Source organism: Azolla caroliniana, unplaced genomic scaffold, assembly GCF_043228905.1.
Source record: "Azolla caroliniana isolate FFs.n. ecotype wild unplaced genomic scaffold, voAzoCaro1.0.p SCAF_15, whole genome shotgun sequence".
Lineage (NCBI taxonomy): Eukaryota > Viridiplantae > Streptophyta > Polypodiopsida > Salviniales > Salviniaceae > Azolla > Azolla caroliniana.
The window spans coordinates 6831943-6852118 of NW_028230450.1; the positions used below are offsets into that span (position 1 = coordinate 6831943).

The following is a 20176-nucleotide window of genomic DNA, read 5'->3' on the forward strand; positions in this document are numbered from 1 at the left end:
AAGATTACTTGCTTTTGATTGTCGAAGGCTAGATCACCAAGACGAGGAGCTAGATACGAGCGTCGTGCTAAGGCATCTACCTTCCCCTATTGCTTGGCCGGATGATATGTAATCTTGAAGTCAAAACGAGTGAGGAGCTGAGCCCACCGAGCTTGTTGTCTATTTAACACGCGAGCATTCTAGAAGTAGGCAAGATTCTTGTGGTCACTAAATACAGTGACTTGATCAGGAGATTCTTCTAAAAAATGCCATCATTGTGCAAAAGAGTCCACTATTGCTAATAGCTCCTTGTCATGTATCTCGTAGTTGATTTTGGCGGTGTCAAATTTGCGTGAGTGGAAAGCCATGGGATGTAGCTTCTCATCGTCGCCTTGCTGTGACAAAATACTATCGAGGGCGAAATTTGACGCGCCTGCTTCAATGATAAATGGTTTTTGCAGATCAACATGAGCTAGAATAGGAGCCGATGTAAATGCTTTCTTGAGACCTTCAAAATCCATGTCTGCTTCTTTAGACCAAAAAAATGGTTGTCCCTCCTTTGTAAGTTGTGTGAGTGGTAAAATAAGCTTTTGAGTAGTCTTGTATAAACTTGCGACAGAAATTTGCAAATCCTAAAAAGCATTGCACATCTCGCAATGAACGTGGAGTTTGCCACTCTAACATAGATATGCCTTCCGAGGAGAGACATAGCCTAGAAATTCCACCTGGTTACAGTCAAAACTACACTTCTCCAGCTTTGCATAAAGACCATATTCTCGTAGTCGTCTTAGTACTAATAGTACATGAGAATTAGGCTCCTCCTGTGTCTTTGAATAAACTAGTAGATCATCCAAGTAGATGATCAAACAGATGTCCAAAAGATTTTAGAATATATCATTTGCCATGTGCTAGAAGATTGTTGGCACATTGGTGAGGTCGAATGGCATAACCGTGGGAGAAATTCTTATCCATGAAGCAAGAATTGGCTTCAGAATCTAGGAGTGCTAAGACATGTACTAGAGGGTTACTTTTAGTACTAATTGTTACTTGAGCTAGGAAGACATTGCTAACTTGCTTAGAGGGAATGGAGCCACTAATGGGCTGCACAAATCTAGGGTTGTCCAACCAAACGGCTCCTATTTGGCTGGACTTAGTCGTTTAACTCTTCTTCTAGGTGACTAAGGACTTCAAATTTGTTTCATAGGCTTGGGCTATCAGACACTCCTAATAGAAAAAACTCGGGTTTAGTACTAGCGGCTATTTGATTTACTTGTCTTCTAGGCCTATGAGGACAATTCACTAGGCATAACCGTGGGAGAAATTCTTATCCATGAAGCAAGAATTGGCTCCAGAATCTAGGAGTGCTAAGACATGTACTAGAGGGTTACTTTTACTACTAATTGTTACTTGAGCTAGGAAGACATTGCTAACTTGCTTAGAGGGAATGGAACCACTAATGGGCTGCACAAATCTAGGGTTGTCTAACCAAACGGCTCCTATTTGGCTGGACTTAGTCATTTAACTCTTCTTCTAGGTGATTAAGGACTTCAAATTTGTTTCATAGGCTTGGGCTATCAGACACTCCTAATGGAAAAAACTCGGGTTTAGTACTAGCGGCTATTTGATTTACTTGTCTTCTAGGCCTATGAGCACAATTCATTGCAATATGCCCTGGTCCACCGCAATAAAGACATAGTCGATTTGCTCAACGTCACTCCTTTTCCTTTTCCGACAATGGTATATGATGACGTGTGGTGTCAATTTCCATCGGAGTTGGAGTATTTGCTGGAGACGCATTATATGACTCCCTTGCAAATGGTTTTGCTACGACTAAGGCATATGTGGGCTTTGACCTTGTTCTTGGCATTTGTAGCTAACGTTCCAAACGTCATTCAAAAAGTCTGTTATTGCAATGTACTGCTTGACTGATTGCCTCTGTGACCAACTTTGGTTCTTTGGGGAAAGTCAGGAGTAAATATTTTGACATCATTTCGCTGGTCATATCGAAATGGCTCCATCAATGCTAGGTCATCCAAGGGAATATCGGTGGTGAGTAGATGGAAATCTGCAACGTAAGCTGAGGCTAGACGATCACCTTGCCACAATCTTTAGATTTTATTGATTGTCATCCTAACGCTATCGGTGTCCCCGAAACAGGTTTTAAACTTGCTAATAAATTCCTCAAAATTATTTAACAATGGAGATCCTTGTTCTAACAAATGAGCTAACTATGCCAAAGTTGTGCCACTAAGCAACGTGCCTACTAGTCCTACTCGTGATGCATGGGTGGGATATCAGGAAGGATGGATTTGAATCACGAGACGTACATGATTAAGGAATCCTCTGAATTGTGAGCACGTTCCATCGAGTTTTGTAGGAAGACCGATCTTGGGCTCTTTCTGAATTCCTTGAGTACTTGGTCCTTGTTGTTGCAATGACACAATGGTTGCTTGAAGTTGTTGCACACATAACGCCAACTCTCCATGTTGTTGTTGCGTTTGCTGCTTCTCTAGAGAGATTTGTTGAAAATCCCCCAACAACCGTTGATTTTCTTGTTCTAGTGCTACAAACTTTTCTTTCAAGCACTGTAGCTCCGAGAAGACAGATTGGTATTCTTGAGCACTAACAATTGCCATAGTATTGGAGAAAGGAAGGATAAGAATATTTGTATGAAGGGAATGAGGGATATGAAGATGGGGAATTCGGTTCAAATTGTCAGGGATAGTACTAGAGGCAAGGAGAATTAGTACTAAAGATAGAGGAGAAGAAAGAGGATTAGTACTAAGAAGGGAAAGAGTGTGTGAGAATCACAAGAGAGGGGAAGCGAGAGAGAGAGAATGATGACAACGGGAATTATATTATATGATATGAAGAAAGATATGTAAGAGCAACTAGGAGGCTTAAGACTGGCATTGAACCAAATTGGATCTTAATATCGCCATGTGCCTCTATTATATAGTATTCTCAGGACTACTCTTGGAGTTTCTAGAATGTTCTAGAGTAACCTAGAATATACATGAATTTCCTATAGTGAAATAATAAATGAAAATAATATCTTTTTTATTACAATGCATGGTTTAATGGTAAGGGTTCAACCCTTGTAACAAGTCATGGGTTCAAATCCTTTTGGAGCCATACCATGCCATATCATGACATCGGGATGGGCTCATAGATAATCAATGTCAATCTCATTTGTTTTTCTAAGCGTTACATCCTAATTATGCTCGATCTAATGAGGTACATGTGAAGCAAGGGGATGAATTGATGGTGAATCCTACTACAATACTTGACATATGTGCTCATTACTTTAAGGAGTTGATTGGTCCATAATTGTTAATGAAAAATGAGGTGAGTAGAGCATGTCATGAGTTTTATGATGTGGTTGGATGTATTGTGTATGACCTCATTAGTCATGAATGGGTGCAAATTTCATTGAGGATGAGGTGGACATGGTTTTAAGGCATCTTCCTAATGAAATGGTAAGAGCCTTGGTTGGGATGGCTTGACAAATGAAGTTTTTAAGTGACATTTGAACATTTTAAAGGGGTCCTTAACTTTGATGTTTCAACATTCTTGGAATTTTGGTTGTATGCCTCAAGCTTGGAAGGTTGTTCTAATTAAATTAGCTCCAAAGGTAGCATCTCCCGAGTCATTTCATGAATAGGGACCTATTTCTTTGACGGGGGGGTTGTATAAGATATTTACAAAGGTCTTGGCAAATAGATTACGAAAGTATTTGCCAAAGTTGATACATCCCGTCCAATATGGTTTTATTGCATGTAGGAATATATTGCATAATGTGTTGAATGTTCAAATGGCCATGGATTATGCTCGAAACACTCATCAAGAATTGATTATGGTGCAATTAGAAAGCTTATGATCATGTTAATTGGTCCTTTGCTTCTGGGTTAATGCATACAATGGGTTTTGGACCTCGTATGTCTAGCTTCATATTTTTATTAGGACAAGATGCAGTGTCTCGAGTAATGCTTAATGGGGAGTTACATTAGATATTGCCCTCACAAGATCAGTTCGTCAAGGATGCCCACTTAGCCCATTGTTGTTTGCTATTGTTACTCATCCCTTGTTGGTGATACTATCAAGGCTTGCAACAAATGGTGACATTGTGGGTCTACATCTTTCGTTTGGAGGGCAACTAGTAGTACAAGCTTTGGTTGATGATTCTTTCATGTTTCTACAAGCCTCATGAGAGAATCTTGAGAAGGGGATGCTTATATGGAACCAATTTGCGTTGGCTTCTAGATTACATATCAATTGGAGGAAGTCTAGTCTCATATCATGTACTGAAATGGATTTGGAATGAGGATGGCAAGGATATGCGGTGAAGAAAGACTCTATTTTTCGAGTCTCGACACTTGGGTTATCCATTAGGAATGAATGTTACAAATGGTCAATTGATCAACAGTCACTTGTATCAACGATATTTGACCCCGTAAACACCAATCAATCCACTGTTGGTCTCTTGTTTGTAGAGGTAAAGGGACCTTGCATCAATGCAATATTTTGTAGTTGTTGCTAGATAAACCCATAATTAGGCGAGATGCGTAATAATTGTCGCGCTTCAACAAACTCCAAAATTCTTTGAGATGGAGCCTCAACTATATATTTCACCTCTTTGACCCCCAAACGAAACAAATGATTAAATTGAGCACGCAATCTCTCCTTTCCTGGCCACCATAATAACCGAGAAGACACAAGTAACTCTTTTTGCAAGGAATTACAATGCTCTCTACTAAATGATGGTTTCCATACACATAACAAGAGTGCTTCTTGCCATGAGGTAACCAAGTGTTGAACACATTACGAGCCCAGAATCCTAATTAAAATACATCCATTCAGTAATTGCCACCATGAAGCCTTAATCGTTGTCCTCCCATGTGTAAAACTTTTGTTCTCAATGAAATATTGAACAATAAATATCCATGGTTGTGAGTTTGAACACACATGTCTTGTAACAATGAAAATCTACGAGCCATCATATGCATAGATAAGTTCAATATTCCAGCTCCCCCTAAGCGCTTAGGGGTTGCTAGATGATTCCACGCAACCCATGTGATTCCAAACTTATCCCTCTTCTTCCACAACAAATATCAAAGAGGTTGCAAAATAGAATGCAAAGCCTTCTTTGTCCATGGCAACAATGGCAAGTAATATAATATCATGAGTTCCATAATACATTGTACAACATTCATGCGTACATGAAATGACCAAGATTGTCAATTCCAATACATGAACTTATCCCTCAACTTACTAAACATCATTCAATCATTTTTGCATCATGCTCTATTGAGTCTCTTGGATGGCTATCATCTAAGGCTAAAGAAGAATGGAAAATACACAAATCTGGTCATTTGTAGTGGCAAATCTTACAAAGTAATTGACATTCTAAATTGTCACTTGTAGAAAAGGTCTTCATTTGAAAAATTTTGATTCGAGGATTGCCTTTGGGACTAGCTCTAAAGCATCGTGGACTAGCAATGGGTACTCATAGATTTATACAATAATACTCATCGATTTATACAATGTCTGATTGCTTCTCAGATTTGGAATTACATTTCTCAAATTTGGCAAGTTTTATCACGGTGTTATTTGACACCTAGACAGTGGATGTTTGCACAATTTTCATAAGTTGACCCAAAATTAGAGATGGAGATCGTTTTCCTATTTTTGAGATATTGGGGATTGCGTAATAATTGGGACATGTGCAACACTTTCGTATTCGTTGGTAAACATGGAGTGAAAGTATATCTACGAAAGTTGAAGTACTAATGTAGCAATTTTCTTTATTGGAGCAAGTGAAAATTCTTTCCTCAGTGGAGTGCTCATCTTGCCTATTGGCAGTTCAACATGTTCCACTACCCATGTAGTGTAGTTAATGGGTGACCATACTCCATTGTCACACCCATTGTAAGTAGTGTTTTTCACACACATTACTAATATAATTGTGTGTTTTCACCAAAGAGAGAGAGAGAGAGAGAGCTCATAATTATCCAATTTCTAGAACTACATGGCTAGCTTCAATGAGTAATGTACTTAAACATGGTAGTGAATCATGAGGGTGCATGGGGGATTACGATCATCAGGGCCCTAACAACTTCGATTGTAGACTCACCACATGGAGTCAAGGACATTCCCCCATAATTTCTTTCAATCTTAATCATACACCTATGGATTTGGGATTATACATCGTAATATTTGCTAAATTACTTGAAACTAGTTGTAACCACAATATTTATAGCTATATTCATTAATGAAAACCCTTCATTGCCAAATTACATACACATATTTTAAGTCTACATCATCGCAAACTATAATCCAATCCTTTTGTCTCTTTTTGGGTGATTTGTTAAAACACTTGGGGGGAATCACACAATATTCGGATTTCCAACAAAAAATTATACACTTGCGTATACATCCCCCACTTTAATAAAAACTATCCACACACACACACAAGCACTTACACATAGGTGCATGCATACAATACACATAAACATAGTTCAAAAAGACAATTGCACATAAATCATTTCACTCACACAACACATTTTCACCTATACACGACAATGCACACTGGAACAAGGAAAATGTTTATAGAGCAGCACCTAATATTTTATCGCAATGTACATGCCTATGCATTTGCTTTCTTTTTTTCTCCATGCAAATATCTCTATGCTTGTCCCCCAAGCAAACATGTAAAAGTGTAAGGATTTGAAATAGACAAAGTCTTGCATTGTCATTGAGAAATGCCATAGAGCTTTCCATATGGTCATAACATTAGGTTTGGAGAAACCAGGAATTGCATATTTATTGATATGGGTTTAAGTAATCCATGACGTATAACACCCTTCTGTTTTTTTTTAGTAAACTATCCATTTACGAGGTCTAAGATGACATCGTCATATAATTAAGCTTTCTGTGATGTTGGCATCACAGTTGTCAAGCTTTGATTGGTCGTCTTCCATTGTGCAGTAACAGTTTTGAGTTGTGTAAAGAATTGTACACCTGCTTTACCTGCAATGGAAGTTAACCTCTCCAAAGCTAAGTCACGACTTGAGGAAAAATAAATTCATCAAGTTCAATTTTGGTAGAAAATCATATTTACCATAAAAATTTGAATCTCCAGCAAATGAGCCTCTCCAGCCAGTAAAAGAAAAGAAAGGCAATGGTACAGGGATTGGCACATTTATTCCTACCTGTATTTGAAAAGAATGATTTGTTTCATATAGACAAAGCAAAGAAAAGTTTGGCCTATAAACTACAAGGTTAGGGTTGTCATTGCTGCCCAGTGGTTGAAGAAATTGTCCAAGGAAAACGTATTAGATTTCGAATGTTTTTTTACACAATTTCTAAAAATGCTGAAGGTTTTTCTTACATTAAACTAGGTTCCTTTTTGTCCTAATTTACCTGGCCCACATCAATCTCATGCTGGAAAGCCCTTGCAGTGACTCCAGAAGTGGTAAATATAGCAGTTCCATTTCCATACCTTTGTAAGAACACAGGTTTTAGTCAAGGGAAAACTTAACCTGATATATTTATTAAATTTGATCTTATGTTCGCAAACCTATTTTTATTCACAAGTTCAATAGCTTCAGCTAGGTTTTCTGTCTGCCAGAACATGAAAGCAAGTGAGGACATTCCCATGAAAATAAAGAAAATGTTTTGTAGTCTGGGGCTAATACCTTCATGCACAAGAGGACTGGGCCAAAAATCTCTTGCTGACAAATTCAAATATAGGCATTAGCTCTCATTAATGTTAGATCCAGACAAAATTGATCTCAGTTGACAAAACTATACCTGATAGCATTCCATCTCAGGGGTAACATCTGCAAGGATGGTTGGCCCTATGAAGTTCCCCTTGGGATAATTAGGGACCTACAAACATGAATATTATGTTGTGGTTCGAGATATAATATCACTATGAATACAACATTGATAAATGCACTGCAAAACTGCATTTGAATATGGTTGGGAAACACATGAAGGAAAAATTGATAATACTGTTTACTTGGTAACTATGACATATTGCACTTCCTTTTATGATAACCGATTTAATAGGATAAGGCAGCATTTCCTAATACCTGAATATTCCGGCCATCAAGCACAAGCCGTGCACCATTATCCACACCACTTTGTATCAGGCGACAAATTCGCTCCTTGGCCTGGATGTATGGGAAGGGGAAATGAATGCTAAAGGTAGGATATCATATGGCTTATAATATGAGCTGCTGCCCAAAAACTTGAGCAGATGCCCAAGGAATAATGTTGACCATCAACTATACACGAACTTCAAGGTTGGCATAGAAGTTCACCTGTTTACTGATCACTGGTCCGATGTCTGCCATAAGTTCAATGCCAGCTGTAACCTTCAACTTGTTTGCCCTCTCCAAAATTTGCTTTTCCCTGACAATAAAATCCTACTTATATTGACTTTTACATGCCTCATCCTTAAATAAAATTTGGCTTTCCCTAAATGCTTGTCAAAAACCAATAGAGCACATTATAAGTGACCTTAACCAACCAGGAGGCCCTTGGTCCTTTCCTAGATAGGCTTACAAAACTACTGGGCTTCGATGGTGATGTGGACATGCAAATAGTGTCAGCTACATTGGATCAACAAATCGCTTTCCAAAAATGATATTTTACAGGAAACGTATGTGCATCTTTCATAGCCATCTCTTGTCACTGGATGCATTGACCCACTGAGAGTGCAACCAATGAATCATATCATTTTAAATTTCATGTCTGATTCCCTTGAAATTTTTATTATAACATTGTCATTATGAACAGATGCATGTCCCTGCTAACCAAGACAGCAAGAAGCTACATATTTACAGAAAGCTTACAGACGGCAAGAAGCTTACAAAATAATGCTTTATTAAGCGGGGCATTGACACACAGGATTGTTATGATTTTTGTCATAGCAGGTTTTGGATTGAATTAGAATTACCATGTCTGAGAATCTCCAACAAAAACAGCTGTGCTGATTGCCATACACCGTTGCCCTGCTGCACCAAATGCAGCACCAACAAGTGCATTTGCTGTCATGTCTACATCAGCATCCGGCATCACAACAGCATGATTCTTTGCACCCATATTGCACTGGTCAAAGGTTCTTTCAGCTCAGAATTGATTTATACATGTCCAACATAAAATATAAAGGGTTAACTATCCACCTGGACCCGTTTCCCTTTCGAAGCTGCTCTGGAGTAGATGTGTAATCCAGCCTGCAATTCCAAATTACATGATCTCTCTTTCTTTCTCTTTATTGTCTCACTATTTCAATCATACGAAGTCTGATTAGGACAAGCTATGGAATGAATCGAAACTCAATATGCGCTCTATGATGTGATCAGAAATGAGAATATTTTTTAGTAAGAATAGGTATGGAAATTCCAAAACAGCACTTTTTAAAGAGTTTGGCTTTGACATCAGTAGCACTCATCAGGGAGCAAAGTTCGCTAATAGAATAGAAAATGTGCAAAGTCTCCAAAGCTTCTTTATCTCAATGCAAAAACATTACCAACTATAGAAACAATGATTACAAGTCATTTAGTGTGTTTACATGGTACTAACAACAAGCAAGGTAAAGATTTGCAGCACTCGTTAGAAATATTGAGAATCGATTAGATAGGTATATAGAGTTACAATTACAGAGATGGATATATGAAAACAAAACTTCTATTAAATATAAGAGTAGCTCACAATGGTAGTTTACCCATGCGCTCACACCTTAGAGCTTAGATAGGATATGGACCAGCTCACTTCAAAATTAGTGGGGACTGATGATCAATCCAACCACTGTGTAAGAAAGTGGATTATATTCTATGTTTGGTCTGAGTATAAAATTAAACGTGCAAGTCAGTTGATAGTAGTGGAGATATTCCTTTTCTGTCAACTAACTTGTCATTTAATATGACCCAATTCCCTAGATATAGGCCAATGCTAGATAGTACTTATCTTGAAGTCAATGGCACATACTTCAAGACTAAGTACATCGTAACTTGCCCACAAAATATTCTAGTTGACTTGATTAGCCAATCATATTACCTATTTCTCTCTTTCCTAAATACATTGTGTCCTACACATCTACAGTTTCCTAGATTAACACCTTATCAACCCATATGGTCGAGTTGCACACTAGCCACTCATTTGGGGCGCTATCACAAAATGTGCACTCTAAGAGCACATATGGGGATAGATTTACAACTTCAGGCTGATCATTGATTATATCTAACAGCACTCAGTCAAGGTTCTCATTGTTGAGAATGGGGATCTCAAAAAATTGTTTGAGATGTAATTAACACAGCTCACACAAATTGACAATGAAGCGAAGCAATATAACCAACCTCTTGTGGAGGTAACACTTAAACAATATTGAACATGAATATGCAGTGAAAGAAGAGAAATTGTACACCAATCAGCATCATATAAAAAAAATGAAGAATATATGCACAACAAAGTCATGTGCTGATGTATGCAATGGTGATAATGTTGTTTTCGATTCCCCTATCATGCAAGTTATGGCTCAAGCAAAGAATGTGGAAATATAGAAGCATGTGCATTGAAAGAATGGGAGGTACAATCCAAGAACATTGTTATTCATGGGATCCCAGAGGAGAATACAAAAACACATAAAATGGCTTGGAAATGATATTGGTGAGTTCTTTAATACACACAATAGCATGTCCCAAATGAATGTTTATTGCAATAGCTGTACATAGAGCTGGAAAACAACTTGCCTCTAACTCACGGGAAAGGCCTACTGCATGCAATATAGTTACCAATCGAAATTCCCACTTCTGTGATTGGATGCGACATTCCTCATTATGATTCTTATTTTTATGCTTGATTTGATATTAATCAGCTTCAAAGCCATGGGAGAGGTTATTATCTTTGGTGACATGAGTACCCACTTACGAATTTTGCAACATGATGCAAAACTATTTTTATGCATATATCTCAAAGATGTAAAAGACTATACACATGTATGGTCTCTCCTTTATGCATGAAAACGATCTAAATCAGCATAGAAAATTTATTCTACAAATGTGAAATAGTATCAAACGCTAATTGCAAATGGTGTATATTTAGGAATGACATTGATGACCTTACATGTATAAAACATAATGAAATAGTGTGATTGATTATATGTTATTCTCAGAAGGACTTCAAGACTGGAATGCGGAAATGGACTGGAAAGGAAACACGTGATTGGATAAATGATATTTTTAATTTCACATTGCAACATGACATGCCTCAAGACTGGCATACAAATTGGATCAAATGTTTACATAAAGGGTGAAACATAAATATTGTACACAACTATTAGACTATCATAGTGAGGTTTTTTATGAAAAAGCTATTTGGATGTACAATGGAAGCTATGTTAAGTGCATGGGCTCAAAAGAATGATGGTTTCAAAATCATCGCATCATCCATCACCTTGTAACCTTTTCAAGTGCTAATGGACAAAGTCTTCAAAACTTTACATAAATGGGAAGACATAAATAATGTAGAAAACTATCATATGATCATGATTTGTTCTCTTATCACAAATCTATTTGGATGTATAATGAGAGCTAAGCTAGAGCATGGGCTGAAAAGAATGGTAAAAAGCATTACGAACAAGTTGGTTTAAAAGGGAAATTACTTGCTGCTTCCCAGACTTCAAGAAAACTTTTGACAAGATGCCCTATAAGCATCTTTGGAGATGCATGGAAAAAATCAAGTTACAAACTAACTATATGCTTGCAATTACTGGAATTGATATGACGTGTAAAAAGAAGGCTTTATAATGCACCATCTTCCAACAAAGAGCCATTCTAGGAATGATCCATCTTCTTTCACTATCCATTTTAATGACATTGGTTACAATCACTCTATTCTTTTCCACTTTGGGGATAGTTAAGATCGGAAAAACTAAGGTATAGTGGAACAGAGATAGTGCATTTATAGTCACGGCATGTGATTAGAACCATTCTTGCTTTTCAGCATGCCAACAATGATTATCTTCAGTTCAGCCAGTGTTTCCATGAATTAAGTGCTAGTCATGATTACTTTTGCTTTAGGGGTTGCCAAATACAGTGGATACCAATCACTGATCAAAATAGTGCTTGGATCACTATTGGGGCTGCTCCAATTTCTGGCCAGATTATATCATGGAGCATTGATGCGTTACTCCTCATCATGTGGTCTTTCCGGATTTGCTCAGTTATCTGCTCTATGAAAGCTTCTACTCCATGAGTTTGTGATCCTTGGAACTGTATATGTGCACATTGTCTTTCAAGGACAGCAAGGGCTGCATATCCACTTGGGTGGTGGTTAGAATTATTCCTTCTTGAGGGAGAGCTTGACACTCACAGACCCACCTAAGCAGGGAATTTCGACAAATTTATTTTACATAGGTACTACTAAGGATACTCATCATGATGCACATGCAAATGTCCTGGCTAAAGTTGAGTCACCAATCAGAGAAGTGACAATTTCTAGACCCAGCCCTCTTCGTTGTGGATGTTTTTGATGCCATCACAAACCACAACTCTGATGTGATATCATCTTGATATGCTCAATGGCATCAACCACAACTCTGATGTGATACCTGTCTTCTCCCACTGACCTTTCATTACTCGATCACCTCAAATATTCATAGACAGCAATTTCACATCAAGTGAGTAGGCACATCGAGCGAGTAGGCATCAAACTGATAGTTGGTTACCCATGATTACATTTCCAGCTGTTTTGTTAGGACGATAGAGTAGAAAGAAAATTTTCACTTATCACTAGTGTTGATGAGTCAACATAAAGTTTTTTGCAATCTTTGTGACGGGGCTCACAGGCCATAATAATGTTTTAGAGAAGTTGTTGAAGGACAACAATACAATCACACTAGCTCATCAACAAAGAACAGTCACAACTTTCTATAACCCCATCACTCCTACTCATGCTACAAGTCAATCAAGGGCTACACATGTAGGCTTCTGACCAGGATATTGCAAAGGAGTTAGTTATTTCAAAGAGAGAAATTTCAATTTATTTGACTTGAGAATCTTAATAGTATTGATAACGAGTTTTTCTTTGCTTTTATACTTACATTGATTTTGGTTTTATCTGAAAGATTAGACAACATTTTCAGATGGAATCCCCAGTTTGGTCTTATTGCCCATTTTGGCTTCTTAAAAAGACATTTATATATATCGATAATAATTCTACGTATGCAGTATGACAAAATATATCAGTGAAAGAAAAATATATTAATGTCTTTATAAGAGGCCAAAACGGCCTGTACTACCACGAAATCAGAGATTATATCTGAAAACGTTTTGAGAACAAACCAAAATAAATGTAACTACGTAAAAAAGTCTGAAAAAGAGAAGCTATATCTTGTTATTCTTTTCCTCACCTTGGAAGTCCCAAATAATGACAGAAATAATTCTAATGTGCAAGTAAAGAAACAACTTTGTGTATTGATGAGTTTGAATATTACCACATCAGAACCGACAAAAGAGACTGCCTTGATGTCTGGATGATCACATAGAAGATTGACCACATCCTAATTGCAGAAAATCAGGGAATTAATATTCAATTGAACAGCATCCCAGATATAAAATCTGATTATACAATTTACAAGGAGCGATTTTTCTATAATGATAAATATTACATACATGAGTTCCATGTACAATATTTAACACACCAGGAGGCAAACCAGCTTCTGCTGCAAGTTCTGCCAACATCATAGCGGCACCTGTTCCAAGTGAATGTCACATTAGTTCGCTATCTTCATAATTAAATAATTCAAAACAGTACAAACTGTTTAACACAACTAATTTTTCAGATATTTTGACACAAGGAATATATTATAAATTGATTATTAAACAAGCATGTTGATTAAGAATTGGCATGCCTGTAGACAGATACTCATATCCCAAATGTGGTTTAAGAATGCACAAGATAATGGTCATGCTGATTTAAAGATAAACTTTAATGCTTCAAAATTGAAAATACAAACCAACTGTGGCATTAAACTGACCTGGATCCTTTTCTGATGGTTTCAAGACGAACGTGTTTCCACAAGTCACTGCAATTGGGAACATCTGAATAAAAGCTCAGTTCAGACTGTATCAAGTTTGCAAGAGCTCTGTCAACACAGTACACAATAAACTTATTTACCCAAAGTGGAATCATGGCAGGAAAGTTGAATGGACAGATGCCTGCACAAACACCTAATGGCTGCCTGATGCTGTATGTGTCAATGCCATTGGATACATTTTCAACAAATTCACCCATTTGAAGAGTTGACATATTGCAGGAATGCTCAACCACCTCTGCATCCAAAAAAACCATTTTATGCATGGGTTTAGTATATTGAAATCTTAGGTTGTATGCTGGTCCATTAAGAGACCAATTTCCTGCCATCTCTTACCCTCTTTCTCCTCTCCAAGTAGGAGTTGGCATTGATCTATTTATAGGGTTTAAAGATTAATCAAACATGAAAATTATTCTATTAAATCTTTCTTAAACAATCTTTAATTAAAGTTCTAGAAGAAAAATATCTTAGCATAGAACACGTGTTTAAGGTTTTGGCCAAATCCCTAATGTTTTGATTCAGGTATATCTCTTTTAAATACTTCTAATTAAACTTCTAAGCAGAATCTCTTAGTATTGGACACTTAGATTAGCTAATAAAGAAATCTCTACAGTTTTCATTTAGGCGTATTTATCACTTTAAACAAACTTTCTATATGCTCATTTTTGTTTATCTATTAAACATATACAATATAAAAAGTTGTTGGTCCTGAAATATAATAATAACAAACTTGATACCGATAACATTTTAGCAGATTAGTGTTCCTAATCTCTAGAAAACACAGTTAGGTACTCAATCCCTGAGAACCCCTGATCCAAAGGTTCGTGGTTGGAGAAATGGATTAAATCGGACCACAATAATAAACACTGGCCAAATCGGCTATTACAATTCGGTTACAAGCACAAAAGGATTCCGCAACAGCTGAATCGGCTAATACACACAACACAGTCCAAATCGGCTAAACCAACGATTGGCTATTAATCAACACGGCAATTACGAACTTGATTAAGAATTATCAATGGGCACAAAGGGTATTGTATACACAAAACTCTTCGATATTAAACTCTCAATATATATCCCCTGTATCGCTTCATATCTAATATTATTTCAGCTACATCAATATTTATGCTATTAACATTTTGGCTATTAATAATCTCCGGCTTCACACTGCTAGCTGTCCGATTTGGCTTCGGCTTCAGCTTTCATACACTAGCCGGCTTTCATATGTACCTAGGGTGGGAGTATCACTACCTGACCTTCGATAATCAAGTATACCAACAAATCAAAGGAACAGCCATGGGCAGCAACTTCTCAGTTGTCTATGCATGCCTTTTCTTATCACACTTAGAAAACTCACAAACCACACCCCATCTCTTCTATTTTACTAGGTACATAGATGATGCCTTCGGGGTTTGGACTGGTACGAAACCCCAACTCTTAGAATACCTCGGTTTCTATAGCCGTATGACCAATAACTCCATTAAACTTACGATCCATACGCCCCCCACTAGGCTCCCTTTCTTGGATATTTGGATTAATCTAGAGAACTCTAAGTTCTCTTTCAATTGTTTCCAAAAACCATTAAATTCCTATCAATATCTTCCCTTCTCTTCAGACCATCCCATACACGTTAAACAAAATTTTATTTCAGATGAATTAAAATGCTACCTAGTTAGAGAAAGCACACACCTATAGGGTACTTAGAAATGAAAAAGCGTTTCTTCCTTAGACTCATTAGCCGAGGTTACCCGCCCCATTTCATCCTTAAGGCTTTTAAAAAACATCCTTTCTCCCTTAGGAATAATCTCCCTTACACCTACCATATTCAAGCTTAGGTACTCGAAAAACTCCCCTAAATTAGGCATCCACTCGTTTTTATAAGACTTACATGTTGACCTTAGGCTAGATCCCCAACTAAAAGACATCCCTAAGCCTTTTATATGTTGGACCAAGTCAAAATCACTCTATTCTTATCTAGTCAAAACTAAATATATTGGATCCCCAAATCCCCATTAAAATGTCACACTTATCATTGGTATTTATCTAGTATAACTAAATATAACAAATCCCCAAAATCATCCCTTCCCATCAAACTCATTAAGCTATCCCTCTCTACTATAACTACCTCCCTAACTCCCACATCCTCCTTTATACACATTCAAAAACCCTCTCTCCTCTTTTCTCTCTCTCTCTCGTGGATATGCAGCCCTGGGTGCTCTCGAAAGACAATGTGCACATTTGCAGTTCCAAGAGCCACGGACTAAGCTGTGGTTATTTGATACACTTGTCACACCAACTCTTCTCTATGGAGTAGAGACATGGGGACCGAGTCTTAACAAGGCAAATCATTGGAAAGATTTAGAGAGACCTTTAGTGTCAATGATTGCTCGCATGATAAGGAGCAAAGCATCGGTGCCCCATGATATAATCCGGGCAGAGATGGGAGCAGCACCTATAATAACCGAGGCATTGTTCCGATCAGTGACATTTATCCAACGTCTTTGGGAGCTCCCTAAACGAAGGTACCCAAGGTTGGCACTTATGTCATCAAGACAATTGGCTGAAAATGGAGACACTCATTGTTGGTATGCTGAAATGCAGCAATGGTTCGAGTCACATGGCATGAGTATAAATGCACTACCCCCGTTCCAATATAGCTTGGACTGTCCCCATCTAAATATGACCAAAGTGGAAAAGAATAGAGTGATCCGAACTGATATTATTAACTTAGAAAACAAGATAACATGGATCAGCCCCAAAATAGCACTTGGTACAAAGATGGCCCACTATAAGACACACTTCTTACATACATCGGAGGATGGATTTGTCATAAGGCCACCTTATATGGACATACATCTATCCTATGAGTTGCGTAGTGTGATAGGGCAGCTGCGAACCTCATCACATCAGCTACAGATTGAGGTGGGCAGATATACACGACTACCTCTAGAAGAGAGAATTTGCCAATTGTGTCATCAAGGAGTGGAATCTGAAGAACACTACGTTTGTCATTGTAGTGTCTTTTATGAAATCAGAGGGAGATACCATTGCCTCTTTAAACAAGGCTTTGGCCCACTACGCAAGGTAATGGAATATGAGGACCAAAGATGCCTAGGACTTTTCTTGCTCGAGCTCAAGAGACATCGGGAAAAGTTGTTGAAGAATACAGCCACACAAGCTCATCCACAAAGAACAATCACAACTTTCTTTAGCTCCATCACTCCTAATGCTAGAAGTCAACCCCAGGATACAGAAATGGGATCCAGACCAAGATATAACAAAGGGGTTACGATTGATCGGGCAATGGCAATTTGCCGTGCACGTAGGCCCCGGCCCCATGGACCACGACCCCGACACCCTTGTCATCGAAAAATAAAAGCCATTATCTCCCGCCATCGTAGGTGCTTCCCTCGCTTTGGAGACATTTCCATTCTAGATCGACCTATGATAGAGATCTTTCGGAGACAAAGGCTACAATACACCTAACTTGAGAATCTCGCATGTGCCAAAAACCAGATTCTCTCGTCTCTTTTCTCTTCATCTTATTTACTTTTATATTTATTGTGTAATATTTACTTTATTTTGATTTGTTCTCAAAGACGAGAAAACATTTAAGATGTAATCTCTTATTCGGTCTTATAGGCCATTTTGGCCTCTTAAAAGACGTTAATATATCTTTCTTTCTTTCTTTCTTTCTTTCTTTCTTTCTTTCTTTCTTTCTTTCTTTCTTTCTCTCTCTCTCTCTCTCTCTTCCATCCCCACCACTCCCCATTCTCTCTTCTTTCCTCTTCCCCTATATAAGCCTCTAACATTTTTGTATGGTCTTTAGCACTGATGAGCTCATATAGAGCGAAACATGTTTGCCATAAGACCTATTTCTTACATAAATTGAAGTTTGAATTCTCTCTCTCTCTCTCTCTCTCTCTCTCTCTCTCTCTCTCTCTCTCTCTCTCTCTATCTATCTATCTCTTCTCCTCCTCCGATATTCTCTTTTGAACTATTCTTTAGATACCATACTATCTAACCTAATTATTCAACCGCCGAAGGTTATTCGCTCGCACTCCTTGCTTAGGCCATAAGGCCAACAACTACCCAAGGAGTGGAATCCGAAGAACACTATGTTTGTCACTGTAGTGTCTTTTATGAAATCAGAGGGAGATACCATTGCCTCTTTAAGCAAGGCTTTGGCTCACTACGCATGGTAATGGAATATGAGAACCAACGATGCCTAGGACTTTTCTTGCTAGAGCTCAAGAGACATCGGGAAAAGTTGTTGAAGAATACAGCCACAGAAGCTCATCCACAAAGAACAATCACAACTTTCTTTAGCCCCATCACTCCTACTAATGCTACAAGTCAATCACGGGATACACAAATGGGCTACAATAGCTACAATATATCTAACTTGAGAATCTCACATGTGCTGAAAACTAGATTCCCTCGTCTCTTTTTATCTTATATACTTTTATATTTACGGCGTATTATTTACTTCTTTTTTATTTGTTGTTCTCAAAGACGAGACAACATTTAAGATGTAATCTCTTGTTTTGTCTTATAGGCCATTTTGGCCTCTTAAAAGATGTTAATATATCTTTCTTCTTTCTTCTAACTGTATTAATGCTCTGCTCGACCATCTTATAGAATCCTTTGCTGGTCTTTTACCGATTTTCATAGTTTGCAATTCAATCGCTAGTGCCGACCATTACTTCCATACTGCTGCCGAACTTTCTTCAATTCTGTTCTCCAGCCAACTGCGATGACGCTCGACAATAGGATTTATTTTTTTTGTATGCATTTCATCATGTGCCTGCACTGCCTGTTTCTCTTGCTTCAGCCACTTGATCATCCTTACTGCCGATTGAGGCTGCACTTCATAGGCCTTCCGCTCCATTTGAAAAGTTTCCTGCAGCTGGTCCAATGTCCGCTTGGACATTTCACTAATTTCCTCTCTGATCGAAATCGGCTTTCAATTCCTTGTGCTCCTTGTACAAGCCGTTCGATTTCTGCATTGGCAAGTTTCTGTATCCTCTCTCTTTGTTGCCATAATTCCTCATTTTCCTCCGCCAGTTCCCTGTTTTCTGCATTTAACCGATCATTGTCCTCCGTCAGCTGCCTGTTTTCTTCATTGAACCGATCGTTTTTCTTCTTCAGCCGAGTAAATCCCTCGTTGAGCCACTCAACTTCTCCTTTTAGCTTAGTAATTTCCTCATCAGCCGCTTTCCTCAGCTTCTTCTCCTTTTCCGCGACGTCCGTTTGCACTGCCAGCTCTTCTTTTAAGCCCTCAATTCGGGTATCCTGCCAGCCCCTTCTCTGTTTGTGCCACGTCCTCATCAGCCCGCCCGGCTGGCACAAGATTCAATGAAACTCCGTTGGCCTGAGCCCCTGCGACTATCCTCAACTTTTCCTCCAATAGCTGGATTTGGTTCTTGGACCCTATCCAACCTTTGGATACCTGATTGGCCACCTTTCTGGTGTTCTTAACCCTTTCGACCATATCTTTTGCTACACGCCGGACCGTGGAGAACTCCTGTATTTTGGCTAACGCCATATTCAATGCCGGCATCCCCTCATGCTCGAATTCGGTCTGGCCAGGCCTATTCGGCTTCATGACTTTCCTATCCATTTCTCTGTTATTAACTTGGAAAACAAGATAACATGGATCAGCCCCAAAATATCACTTGGTATACACGAATAACTCTAGAAGAAAGAATTTGCCAATTGTGTCATCAAGGAGTGGAATTCGAAGAACATTACGTTTGTCATTGTAGTGTCTTTTATGAAATCAGAGGGAGATACCATTGCCTCTTTAAACAAGGCTTTGGCCCGCTACGCAAGGTAATGGAATATGAGGACCAACAGTGCCTAGGACTTTTCTTGCTAGAGCTCAAGAGACATCGGGAAAAGTTGTTGAAGAATACAGCCACACAAGCTCATCCACAAAGAACAATCACAACTTTCTTTAGCCTTGTTATATTAACTGTTATATTAGTCCTATAGTATCAACAAATTCAAAAACTAGCCTTGTTCGTGCTGGTTCGTATCTCGAGGTTGATTCGTACCTGCCCTAGTCAACCTAGTCAAGTCGGCCCATTTACT

At 38.3% G+C, this 20176-nt stretch overlaps 1 protein-coding gene across 1 annotated transcript in view; it reads right to left on the reverse strand.

Moving 5' to 3' along the window:
* Positions 1–6566: 6566 nt before the first annotated feature.
* ALDH6B2 (aldehyde dehydrogenase 6B2) overlaps positions 6567–20176 on the reverse strand; it is a 30529-nt gene continuing 16919 nt past the window's right edge. The window contains exons 6-19 of the mRNA XM_087331484.1: positions 14164–14318; positions 14024–14087; positions 13659–13738; positions 13481–13546; positions 9171–9221; positions 8945–9096; positions 8307–8397; positions 8076–8156; positions 7792–7869; positions 7677–7712; positions 7559–7602; positions 7402–7480; positions 7100–7190; positions 6567–7008 (exon numbers count right to left, since the gene is read on the reverse strand). Coding sequence (XP_087187610.1) covers positions 6902–7008; positions 7100–7190; positions 7402–7480; positions 7559–7602; positions 7677–7712; positions 7792–7869; positions 8076–8156; positions 8307–8397; positions 8945–9096; positions 9171–9221; positions 13481–13546; positions 13659–13738; positions 14024–14087; positions 14164–14318 — 1175 coding nt within the window. The 3' untranslated portion in view covers positions 6567–6901. The remainder of the gene's footprint in view (positions 7009–7099; positions 7191–7401; positions 7481–7558; positions 7603–7676; positions 7713–7791; positions 7870–8075; positions 8157–8306; positions 8398–8944; positions 9097–9170; positions 9222–13480; positions 13547–13658; positions 13739–14023; positions 14088–14163; positions 14319–20176) is intronic.